Source organism: Anabrus simplex, chromosome 5, assembly GCF_040414725.1.
Source record: "Anabrus simplex isolate iqAnaSimp1 chromosome 5, ASM4041472v1, whole genome shotgun sequence".
Lineage (NCBI taxonomy): Eukaryota > Metazoa > Arthropoda > Insecta > Orthoptera > Tettigoniidae > Anabrus > Anabrus simplex.
This window is the reverse complement of record NC_090269.1, coordinates 307,256,916-307,269,750: the sequence shown is the minus strand read 5'-3', so window position 1 is coordinate 307,269,750 and position 12,835 is coordinate 307,256,916. Positions and strand designations below refer to the sequence as shown.

At 39.0% G+C, this 12,835-nt stretch overlaps 1 protein-coding gene across 2 annotated transcripts in view; it reads left to right on the top strand.

The window, feature by feature from the left end:
• The window catches only part of LOC136874024 (uncharacterized), a 204,397-nt gene that overhangs the window by 67,112 nt on the left and 124,450 nt on the right, over nucleotides 1–12,835 (top strand). For both annotated transcript variants that reach the window (XM_067147507.2, XM_067147506.2), the window contains exon 6: nucleotides 1,313–1,388. In XM_067147507.2, coding sequence (XP_067003608.2) covers nucleotides 1,313–1,388 — 76 coding nt within the window. The remainder of the gene's footprint in view (nucleotides 1–1,312; nucleotides 1,389–12,835) is intronic.

The window sequence follows — 12,835 nt, the reverse complement described above, 5'->3', positions numbered from 1 at the left end:
GCAAGTTTCAGAACATACACTACGGAGAGAACTGCATGCCTTGCATATCTGAAGTAGGATATCTTACACTAGGCTACTTCTAACATCTCTACATTGGTTGGCTAAATGCTACAAGGACTAGAAAGCAGAAGACTGGAAATGACTGATAAAGCCTGACTAGTTTAATTTCTGCCTTACAGTAACAATGCCAGACATGTTGTACATGCACTGAAGATCACATGAGCTCAACAAGCCTTGCATACCTTCCTGATGAAGCTGGGAAACAATAAGCTCGTCATTGGGCTGAGAAGAGAGAAATGTAGACGATTTTATTTATTTAGCGTATGGTCCATACAATCAAGTTGAGTTCAGAAATAAATTATACACATTTACATAACAAGAAAACAATAAACAAGGAAAGGCTCCTTACAACTGAATGTCAAGATCATTGATCCAGTGTCTTGCTTCTGGAGTTGCCATCAGAAAATCCACTTTGCTGCCTGGTTATACTGCTCTTGGAGTGACATATCATGTGTATAGAATAGCCACCTACATCCGTAACAACATAAATGAAGCCTCGCTTATTTCTGAATATAAGGATGGAAATATACATACAGTTGTCACAGTTGCATGGCATTACTATAACAAATGTATATAAACCACCTAACATTCCCTGGCCTGAACATGTCTTACATATTGCAAAGCATCCTGCAATTTATGTTGGGGATTTTAAGTCACCATGGTCTCTGGAAGTACTCCAAAAATGATGAAAACAGTAGAATGCTCGTGAAATGGGCAGAGGAAAATGACCTCCATTTAATTTTTGATGCTAAGGACAAGGGCACATTTAGATCAGCTGCATGGATCAAAGATACAAATCCAGACCTCTGTTTTGTAAGCTGTAATGAAAGTGGTTTTCCTGAAAACATTCGTGATAGGTGAATTTCCACATAGCCAACATAAGCCCATCCTAATTGAAATGTAGAAGAAATTGGGATTGATGAGTAAAGCCTATCCATTTGCTGACAACAGTGTATGAAGATGTTAAGATTGTCTTTTGTGTTTGCATGTTTGCCCATGTCTCCTTTCCGTTGCTCCCTCTTTACACAGTGATTTGCCTTTCTGTTCATCCTATCTTGTGTTTTTCTATACATAGAAGATAGATCATATTTTTAAATGATCATGAACCCCATGGATATTAATTGTGGTCTCTCCTAGAGGTATTTTTATCATATTTGACTTAATCTGTCCAAACTAGTAAACCTTTCTACAGAACATTCTATAAATATCTGTGCATATCTCAGTGTTATGATAATGTTTTGATCTGTTGTAGATTTTTGTCAGCCTTGGGCCTAGTAGAGAACAGCACTGAAATCTTAGTTGGAAGTATGCTGATATCTCCTCTGATGGTAAGTACTAGTACAAATGTCCACAAATAATCATGAATTGTGCAGAGAATTATCTAAAAGAATTCAATCAAATATTTCTCTTTTTTTACAATAAAATTTTGCTTTTCATCGTACTGACTTGGATCATATGGTGACAGTGGGATAGGAAATACCTAGGAGTGGGAAGGAAGCAGCTGTGGCCTTAATTAAAGTACAGCCCCAGCAAATATTTCTCTAAAATTGTAGAAACTTACTGGCCTCTTAGGTTGCAACCAAGGTATATAGACTACTAAAGGTAGGCTATTCCCTCTTCTTGCAATTAGAATTTTCCCACATTGCCTTGCTCACTGTAATGACATCAGGCAGAAGAGAAGTTACGCGCATGAGGTCAGGGAAGCTGAACTGAAGTTCTCATGATGAGTAAAAATGCTACTAATTGTGCTGTTGACATGTGCAATAATTATGGTTGTAAAAAAAGTAGTTTTCTGAAAGATGCAGTGACACAGTGAAAATGGATATGGCTGGTTTTGAAATTAAGTGGAAATTCATGTCCACACTTATATTTCTGCATTTTTACAGTTTAATGTATCCTTCAGCACAAATGTACTGCTTGTCCTCAAATGCAATTATAATATTGAAATATTAACTTCTAAATTTGGAAAGCGTTTGTTGCATATTTTAACGAAAAATTTGCTGAATGTCACCTCCAAGGAATGTCCGCACCCTTGTTGCACAAATGAGTCGTATAATACCTTGCATGAATGAACATATGTTGAGCCTTTTGTGTAAATGAAATAAAATTTTCTATTTATTAATATTATCAGTAAATTATAACAGAATGATTGATCACTTCATATTTAGAATTGACTAAATGTGTCCCTGTTCACTTGATCACCTCCATGGAATAACTTCAGTTCAGCAAATTCCCACCAGTATGCAGCACAGACTTGTCCATGTGCTGATAGAAAGCAGTAGGTAGCCATTTTGTGTGAGGTTCTATCAACTGTAAGGTAAGGCATCATTTACACTTCTTTTCTTTTTTCAAAGATAAGGTGGAAATACAAGGTGTAATTTTAATGACTGTCACCTACATATTGTCAGCAGTTCTTAAATGGTATTCTTAGCTTCATATCGACACACATCTTTCATGTATATTTCTACAAGTTTTGAATCTCGGGACAAGACAAGCTGTCTTATGGTATATTGGCAGGAAACAGGAAGAATGTCACCTCCATGGAAGTCGCCTCCATGGTTTTAGGTGTCCATGGTAGGTGACAAAATAAGATAGTGCTTGTTCTAGAGTGCAATGTATGCGGCATACAAGTGAGTCGTGAGTTAATATTGTTATTGAGTGATATAAGAAATCATGTATCGATGTATGTTTCCAGCATGCAGTCGGTTTTGAAGTATTAGGGAAAGGGCAATTGGTATGCACGTATATGAATTTTGGGTAAGGAATTGGAGGCACGGTAGCATAAAATGAAGATCATGTTATCAGAAGCCCAATAATATGCATTTAGTCAAAAGGTTACTTGTGAAAAATCCTATTTAACATTTTCTCTCCCTTTCACAGAAAAAATGGCATCAATTGTAAATGGAAAGACTGTATGGAATATCAGGAAGGTGGACCTTAGGAGCAGTCAGGGACATCGAAGTATAGAGGAAAATGATGGAAATAGCACTCTACGTAAATCAGAAAGGAAATAGTCTGTAGAGGTGAAATGTGAAATCAAGGCCAAGGCTTTTAGTAATGTAAATAAAAAGTCCAATTCAAATGCAAAGTCAAAATCCATTGAGGCAGTGAGGAAAATAAAGGAGTTAGAACAGAGGAGAAGAGGTAGAATTAGGGAGGATCCGGAATTGTATGAGGAAGCTAAGAGAAAAGAGGGAAAGGTACCATAGGAGGAGGGCAGAAGGGAAAATTGAAACCATTTCTCAGTTACCAGACAGGAGAGCTTTGAGAAAGGACTGGAGAGAACGTCAGAGGAAGAGCGCGCAGGATAAGAGAAAAGAGGAGCTTCTGGATCACATGAAAGATTGCACCCTACCTCGGTCAGATAAAGATAATGAGGTTGAGCATATCTGTTGCTGCAAGAGGCGGAAACAGTCGGAAGCATAGTGGACACAAGAGAATTCACAGGAATAGGACAAGGACATAGAGAATAATCAAAGAGCTAGATTAGTGTGAAAGACAAAAATGTGTAAAAAGACAAAAGTACAGGAAAAGAGCTAAACAACTTAGAGAAAAAATGGAAAATCAGAACAGTCCAAGGACAGTCGAGTCTCTTTTGAAGGATGAGAGAGTTTCACCAGATATTAAAATGTTCATGTTATCAGTGGTGGCAATTGAAAGAAAAATTGAAGAGAACTTTGAGAGGGCCAGAGGTTCCCAAAAACTGAGGAAAGCATTTTCATTAGTACTATCTGGCAAAATTGTGAAAAAGTATCGTATGCAGAAACTTCCAATCAGGTCATCCTTAAGGGTTATTGGTAAGCTAGATCCAGGCAATCTTAAAAGGAACAATAAAGTACCAGTCAAGCAATCTGCTCTAAGTCAGAAACAAAGTTCAAAAATTATTTGAACAGGATGATGAAAGTAGAATGGAACCAGGTGTAAAGGAGTTAGACAAAGGGAGGAGTCAAGAAACAGAAAAGAATTTTGAGTGCCAGCCTTTGCAGCCTGCACAAACAGTTTGAAGTTGAGTTTGGACGTGATATACCTTACACAACATTTTGTTCCTTCCGGTCTTTCTGGGTAGCTTTTCCTCATTATAGAAAATGCAACACATGAGCATGTGAAAAACATGAAAACTATGACCTGATGTTTTCAAAATTAAAGGGTACTGATGTAATTACTAGTTATGAAGATCCTGAGGAAATAGTAAAATCACTTTGCTGTAGGGATACTCCATGTTGTAAAGAAGAATGTATAGAAAGAACTTGTGAATCATGTAAATCCAGGGTAGTTGAAAAAAATCAGAGTTTGAAAATAAAAAGAAACATATCAATGGATGAGGAAAAAGTTCACCTTTACTGACAAAGGAAAGGAGAAAGTTGTTGTAAAAGTTTTCAAAGAAACTGTGGAGATGTCAACAAAAGATCTTTTGAATAATCTCCTTGAATTAACTCCAAGCTTCATATTGCATGTATGCAACATTTTACACCAATATATATTTGTCTCTGAGAAGAAAAAGACTCTCTGTAATGGTGAGATCTTCATCCATGTTGACTTCAGCGAAAACTACGATTGTAAACATTCCAAAGAAATTAAAGGTATGCATTTTGGAGGTTCCTGGGAATATATTAAGTTACGCACTAGAGTCCTGTACTATAAAGACATTTTGGGTGAGGCAAAGGTGCTGTCATTTTGTTCACTGTCAACCTTGCTGATACATGATTCAAGTGCTATATGTGCAGATCTCACAAAAATAATTACATTTGCTGAAAGCTTCATAGGTGAAGTAAAATTAATGTTCTCAGCAACAGCCCTGCTACTCGATATTGAAGCAAAAAGGATGCTTTATTTCATGCTGAACTACCTTTTCACATTTTGCACGAAGGAACTTGTTTGAAATTGCTCTGAAAGTGGTCATGGTAAGGGGGCTGCTGACGGTATTGGTGCAGTGTTGAAAAGAACCATGAACAGAATAGTAGGACATGGTTCTGATTTTTCACAAGTTTGAGAAGCTAATGGAAGTACCATCTAAGGAAGTTCACTCAATCAAACTGTTTGTGGTAGAACCTAAGGACATAAAGATAGACAAACTCCTCCTTTCCAACATTCTGGCTTTCACAGGCTTAATGAAAGTTCATCAAATTATTTGGAGCTCTTCGGGCAAAACTGCCTTGAGATACGCTGCCTAAGTTGCACTTTCTGTGGGCCATATTAATCGTGTACCCACTATCAGATAGGCTATTATGAATCGTCAAATTCTTCTGGAAATCGTATCCTATTATACTTGCTGATTTTGTGTATAGATTTAGCATACGAAATGACACTATTGATAACAGAAAACACGTAGTATTAAATGTATAATTGTAATCGAAGTTTTTGTTTTCAAGAGAATTTTCCTTAGCCAGATCACCAGGTCATGCAGTGTTACAGCAATGGGTCACATCGGTCTACTCCAGCAGTGACTCGGACACTTAAGTGGGTAGCTGGAGCAACAAATTCCAGGCCCAAGAATATAAGGCATCGAATCTGAAACTGACTTGTCCTTTCCATAGTCACAGACTGCTACCATGTTCATGCAAGACTAGAAAATACAATGGCAGTGCTAGTGACTTTGCTTTTGTGACTCCAGAGGCTATAACATACAATAGAGGGAAATTTGATTGATCCACCTTTTTTATTCAGTGCCGGTTTTGGTGTCTATGGACACCATCATCAGCTGAAACAGGTTGTATGAACAAAGGTATAAAAGTATGTAGTACATATAATAAACCCTCAGTAATAAGCGACATTAATAGGAAGAGGTACAAATACAATGCTTAAAAGAATATAAACCGGGCGAGTTGGCCGTGCGCGTAGAGCTCTGTGAGCTTGCATCCGGGAGATAGTAGGTTCGAATCCCACTATCGGTAGTCCTGAAGATGGTTTTCTGTGGTTTCCCATTTTCACACCAGGCAAATGCTGGGGCTGTACCTTAATTAAGGCCACGGCCGCTTCCTTCCAACTCCTAGGCCTTTCCTATCCCATCGTCGCCATAAGACCTATCTGTATCGGTGCGACGTAAAGCCCCTAGCAAAAAAAAAAAATATAAACAAGTTATGTGCTTGTTGGTCAAAGAGCCCGCCTGGTGGCCATGATCGTTAAGGCGCTGAAGTCTAAAAACGGTCTAACACTGAGGTTAGCCGGTTCGAGTCCCGTTGGTCGAAAAAATTTTCACCATCAGAATGTTGGCCGGCAGGATAGGGGAGGTGGTGGTATACAATTTCTAATCACTAGATTGCGTGCCAAAAGCCTGGATTAAATTCCAAACCTCTCCGCAGTGCTCATATGGAGTGAGGGCATATGACGCTGTTGATGGTGATTCGTCCATCGGATGGGGACGTTAAGCCTTAAGCAGACCCCTTGGTGCTATTCGACACGAGTAGGCTATGTGCCGGCACCGGGTTTCACCCTCTCCCTACTATCATATATCACGTCATTCATTTCATCTCTCATTAACTCCTCTGATGAGGTTGACGTCAGGAAGGGCATCCGGTCATAAAAAACCGCCACGACAAATTCATCTCATCTCATACCCGACCCCGTAGGGAAACGGGACAAGGGTTGGACAAACAAACGTGCTTGTTGGTCAAAGTATAAAATGAAAGTGAAGATATTCACAAATGTTTATAGACTTGATCACACTGGAATAATTAAAGTCTCAAGTGTAGCACTGCTAAACACTAGATTAAATAAAACATGGACATCCAAAAACTGTCATAGGATGTACTTTTTAATGTCTTCACTTTCATTTTATACTTTCACCAACAAGCACATAACTTGTTTATATTCTTTTAAGCATTGTATTTTTACCTCATCCTATCAATGTCACTTATTACTGAGGGTGTATTATATGTACTACATACTTTTATATCTTTGTTCGTACAACCTGTTTCAGCTGGTGATGTCCATAGACACTGAAACCGGTACTGTATAAAAAATGTGATTATATTAACAACATATTATGCATTGAAAAAAGGTGGATCAATCAAATTTCCCTCTATTGTATGTTATCTCCTTTCAATACGGACCAGATAACAAGTTTTTAATGTTGAATGATCCAGAGGCTATAGACTATATAAACAATTTGGACATATGTATATAGTGTAGATCTAACAATAGATGCTGTATGTCTAGCCATATGCTAAATAAATAAATAACAACCTCCGTGGAAGCTGCTGTCATCTCCATGCCTCTTCAAATACTCGAATGTTGTTCCTTTCCAAATTTTCTACTCTTGAGTTCAGATGTTTATTCTTATCAAACTAAAATAAAGGAATAGATGTATGAATATATTATGAAGATATCTGAATGTGATATTTTCAGAGAAAGCCTTATTTCCACTTAATTTCAGAACCACCCATATCTTGATGCAAGACAGCAGATGAAGTTAGAAATAACATTTATACTCAAAATTTACTTATTGAAATAAAATTTTAATGATTATTCCATTAATTGGTGCAAATCATATCAAGAGTTGACAAACATGGAACCCCAGCATTTGCTAGGTATCATGCCAAGGGTATATCACAAGAAGAATAAATGTGCACTGAAATTAGGTCGATATATACAGTCGGTTTCTCTCGTCAATTGGCGAGCCACGAACCTGCTACGCCAGCGTAGCAGGGGGAGAGCTGATACTCCCACGTGGCGCATCCCAGGTGGCGGATAGGGAGGTCCTAACTGGCTTGCCAGCGGACTTGAGGGAAATAAAATACCCCTCGCGCACCAAACACACACCCCTTGTGGGTGGGGGAGGTGGACGAAGAATTCACCCACGGTGTCCCCTGTCTGTTGTAAGAGGCGACTAAAAGGAGTGAGCAAGGGATGATCCAATTAGAACCATGAAACTACTTGTAATTAGTACCATCACGCAGGGAACACCATGGGTTGCATTTACTTGCACATAGTTACGTTAGATACGCAATAGATTTGTGATTAGTAGTGACAGTGTGTGAATCAGGAGGTGGGTCCTACAGTACCTGTGATTCATACCCCTATATGAGCAACACCATGGGATTAGTGACACCGTGGTTCTGCCTTACCTATGCTCAGTTCCCACTATGTGAGGAATTCCACAGGATAGTACGAGTCCCTGTGGTTAGTCCACTTACGTGAGCAACACCATAGGTTTGCATTGCCTTTATAGGTTTGCGTTGCCTGCAAATAGCGCCGCAATGTGCGAAACACCATAGGCCTGCGTTACATGTGTGCATTACACTACCTGTGAATAGTAATGTGTGGAATAACGCGAGTCTACGCTACTTTTGATTAGTACCGCAACATTACACACAGCATGCTTCTACTTTCCTAGCGATAAATACCATGAGGGGTTGATGACCTGGATTTTGGACCCATTTTGTCTATAAGCATAATAGATTCAGCATCGTGCTATAGCAGCAGTCCCTTGGTCAGTAATACTACTGTTTTTTGCCAGCTTCTGTGCATGTGAGGCACTGTAGGTCGGATCCTCTGATCGTTTTAAATTCATATCCATCCATCCATTCATTCTTCGTCCTTATGCTTTGAATTCTGGTCAGTGGAGGATTTTGGACTTTTAAGTTGTCATTTCATTTCATCTCATTTCGTACCATTAGGGGCCAATTACCTCTATGTTAGGCCCCTTTAAACACAAACATCAATCAATCAATCAATCAATTGGCCAGCAGGCGCGCCTGGGTTATCTGCCTCCCGTTGACTCATCACTTCCCATTAAACAGCGCAGCGACAGCCTGGGAATGCTTGCACTTCGCAGATCAGTTCCATACTTATAACGTGTATCAAGTGTTGATCTGTCACTCCAACAAGTGTTACTTTGAGGTATAATTTTCATGCCTTCACATATGTACACGGTAGAGGAAAGGGTATTTATGTACAATAATTATGTGAAATGTGAGAAGTCTTGCAGAGAAGTCGTTCGGCAATTTGTAACACAGTTTCCAGGTGTACGCCCTCCACATAGGCCATGTTAGGAACTGGTTCTTTCTTCATTAAGAAGTAAAGTGTTAAAAAGTGTACTTAACAAGGAAAAACGTAAATGAAATCACAGAAAGATTAGAACATAGCCTACAAAATCCCTAAGACAACTTGGATAAGAAGCCAGGGTTTCAAAGAGTGCAGCATGACAGGTTACAAAAATGTGTGGATGCAGGAGAACATCATGTCCAACATCTCCTGTTATAAGGTACAAGCTTTTTCTCAATTCTTAATTATTAATTTTTTAAATTCTTATTTTCTTAATTTTAATTATCTCATCTCGTGCATGGATAAATTGACCAAAGTGCTATGCCGCAGAGTGGGGAGCGATGAGTCAGAGAGGCAGATAAGCTGAGTGCACTTGCTGGCCAGCCGAGGAGAGAAACTCTGTAAGTTAAGGGCTACTGAATGAAGAGCCACAATATTTAAATTCGATGACCATGACATATATTTTTAGAGACAAAGCAAAATAATTGAGCATACTCTATTATACAGTATATAAAAAATACCAGTTAGTTAAAATTCACTTCACTAAAAGCAGTTGTCTTGTTTACTTTTCACTTCTACCAACTTAAGGGGTGTGTCTGTTTCCTGTTCAAAGTTTGATTCCAACTGAGCTCAGTGACATGGAAGTTTTCTAATGCAATAATTCTGTGTTATTGGTTCCCAATATTATTAAAGGCTCTTGTGGGGAGAAAAGGTCCTAACATTCTAAATTCCCTTTAAACCTATAGCAATTAACATTTACCTTCACATCTGTGCTGGTGTTCAGTTATCAAAATTGGTTATAATCACAATAGCCATTCAGGTAGGAGCTTCTCCTTCAATCTGTTTAGTATGTTGAAGTTCCTGTTTTGTAAAAGGGAACAGTATCTTGGAAGGCAGTCTGTCTCGATTATTTGAATTGTTAATATGCTATGCTTCAAAATTTTGGTTTATAAATTCAATACATTCAAGATATTTGCCCCAGAAGCACCAGAGATTCTTGTCTTCAGTCTTCTGTACCACTGTTCATAAAGTATTGGTATATTCAATAATGCTACCATGTCAGGCCACCCATGAATAACTTCAAACATGGTTAGATTAGAAGATATAGTCCTGAATTTTGTCTGGTATTAAATCGTCCATCAGTCGGACAGATGTTTTAATGTTTGGTATAGAGAATTTGTTCATATAGGAATGGTGGAACTGCTATTAGTTCTCCAAACCTTAAGTTTATAAGGTCAGTTATCCTTTCTGGGTTGGGACACAGACGAATAATACGCTCATGGAATCCCCTGCCTGTCATAAGAGGAGAGTAAAAGGGGCGACCAAGGGATGATGAAATTAGAACCATAAGACTACTTGCAATTAGTACAATAATGTGAGGAACACCATGGGTCAACATTACTTGCAATTAGTACCACTTTGTGAGGAACAACATGAATCTACATTACTTAGGAGTAATGCCCCTATGTGAGGAACACCATGGGTCTGGGTGGTAGCCTGCGGTTAGTACCATCATGTGGGGGCAGGCATTCGGCTGTGCGTACTAATGCCCATGTGAGAAAAGGTGCCGTTCGCTGCGCTGGAATGTATCCGTTTCCCTGTGTTCAGAATGGGTTTGAGTTACCCACAAGTATTACCACTATATGAGGAACACCATGGGTCTGTGTTGCCTAAGAGTAGTACCAATATGTGAGAAACAATATGGGTCTCTGTTGCCTGTGGGTGGTACCATTATGTGAAATACGCCATGGGTTTACATTGCCTATGATTAGTACCACGAGGTGAGCAGCACAAAGAGTATGTGTGGCCTGTGATTAGTTCCACTATGTGAGGAACATCATGGGTCTGAATTTGCTTGTGAGTGGTGCCCTTATGTGAGGAACACCATGCATCTGTGTTGCCTGCAAGTGGTGTCATTATGTGTGACATACCAAGGGTTTTCATTACCTGTGATTAGTACCACCATGCGAGAAACATCATGATTCTACGTTACCTGCGCTTAGTACTACTATAGAAGGAACACTATGGTTCTGTTTTATCAGTGATTAGTACTATTATGAGGGGCTGGTTCTCTGGATTTTGGACCCCTTTTTATAATAAGCATCATCTCTGAAAAGAAGGAATTGTGAACTGGTTCCACGGATTGTTTTAGATTCATGGTCATATTTTCATTATCATTAGTTTTATATTTTAGTCAGTGGATACATTTTGAAGTTTTAATTGTTTCATTTTGTTGCACCACATACAATTAGCTATTAGGCCCCTTTAAACGACAATTGTTGCAAGGTTAGCTAAGAGAAAATTTGTTTGATCTCTGTAAAGAAATACATAGATTTGGTGAAAGATACGGTAATTAATAATTTATCCTTAATGGGCTAGAATGATTCATTCTTAATATGTGCTTCTCAGTTTGTAATGTTGGTGGTGTTTGTTTTAAGAGGATGTACAATTGGGCAATTATCACTTATACAGTATCTGTTCTGTGTCCAGTCACAATTTTGAGCATCATTCATAAAGCTTCCAGTTTTTTATTTTCTGCATACAAAAATATGTCTACCAAGTCCTTCCTTGTAACTAGATACATCTTTCCTAGTGTTACCTTTATCTTTTCTTCTTTTACCACTTTTTCCATGTTCTGTGTCATTCATGTGGACTTCGCCCTGTTTTATGGCCAGACGCCTTTCCTGATGCCAACAGTGTAAGAAGGGGTGTGTTCACTATTGTGCATTTCTGTGGTATTTCTTAGTGTTCAGTGTACATTGGGACAAACATGAACACCTAATCCTGCAGTCAATTAAAACCCCTATCCCAACCTGGAATCAAACCTGGGACCCTCTGGACCAAAGACCTCAATGATGACCATTCAGACAAGGAGCCAGACCCAGTGTTATCTTTCCCTTTTTTATAATTTCCTTTACGTCGCACCGACAAAGATAGGTCTTGCGGCAATGAAGGAATAGCAAAAGGCTAGGAGTGAGAAGGAAGTGACCATGGCCTGAATTAAGATGCCCAGAAAAACATCTTCAGGGCTGCTGACCGTGGGGTTAGATCCCACTATCTTCCGAATGAAAGTTGGCTCAAACTGTGTAGCCACTTGCTCGGTATCTTTCTCTAATGGTCCTATATTATTTTATTGGTTCCCAACATGTTTTGGATCAAGCTACATTTATTGTAGCCCTCATCGAAAGAACCTAATTCAATGATACCATGGGCGCCCACAGGATCTTTTCCAGGGAAGGCGGGGGGGGGGGGGTGGACACATAACAATTTTTTTAAATATAAAAACTAATGTGACGTCAGCAACATTAAATTGTTTGCAGAAATTTCTGGTTATAACAGACGCTAGATGACTGTCAGTAAGTTCAGTTTATGAAATAATCTGGTATGATATTAAACGATTGAACATCAACCCTTTTAGAATTCCCGCCCTTGCGGGCGCCCATGAATGATACCAAATGGTCGCAACTTTATATTACCATCAGCTATCTCCCTTTTTAATCTGTTAAATCTTCAGTCCAGAAGCTGGCTGGATGCTCAGCCTATGACTTACATGGAAATAACAAAAACTGATGGTGGTGCTATAATGAGGCATATGAGATGAAGATAAGTGAAGTAGTTTGTTATTGGTTTCTTCAATGGGCCAGAAAATGCTACGGTACTGCACAGGACTGGTGCTATCAGAATCATTTTTTGTCACATGCAGATGCACTAGTGATGCTCTCAGTGTGATTACTCAGCGCCATCCTTACCTCAGCCGCCACAGATGAAAGTATGATTTCAGAGGAAGCTACAT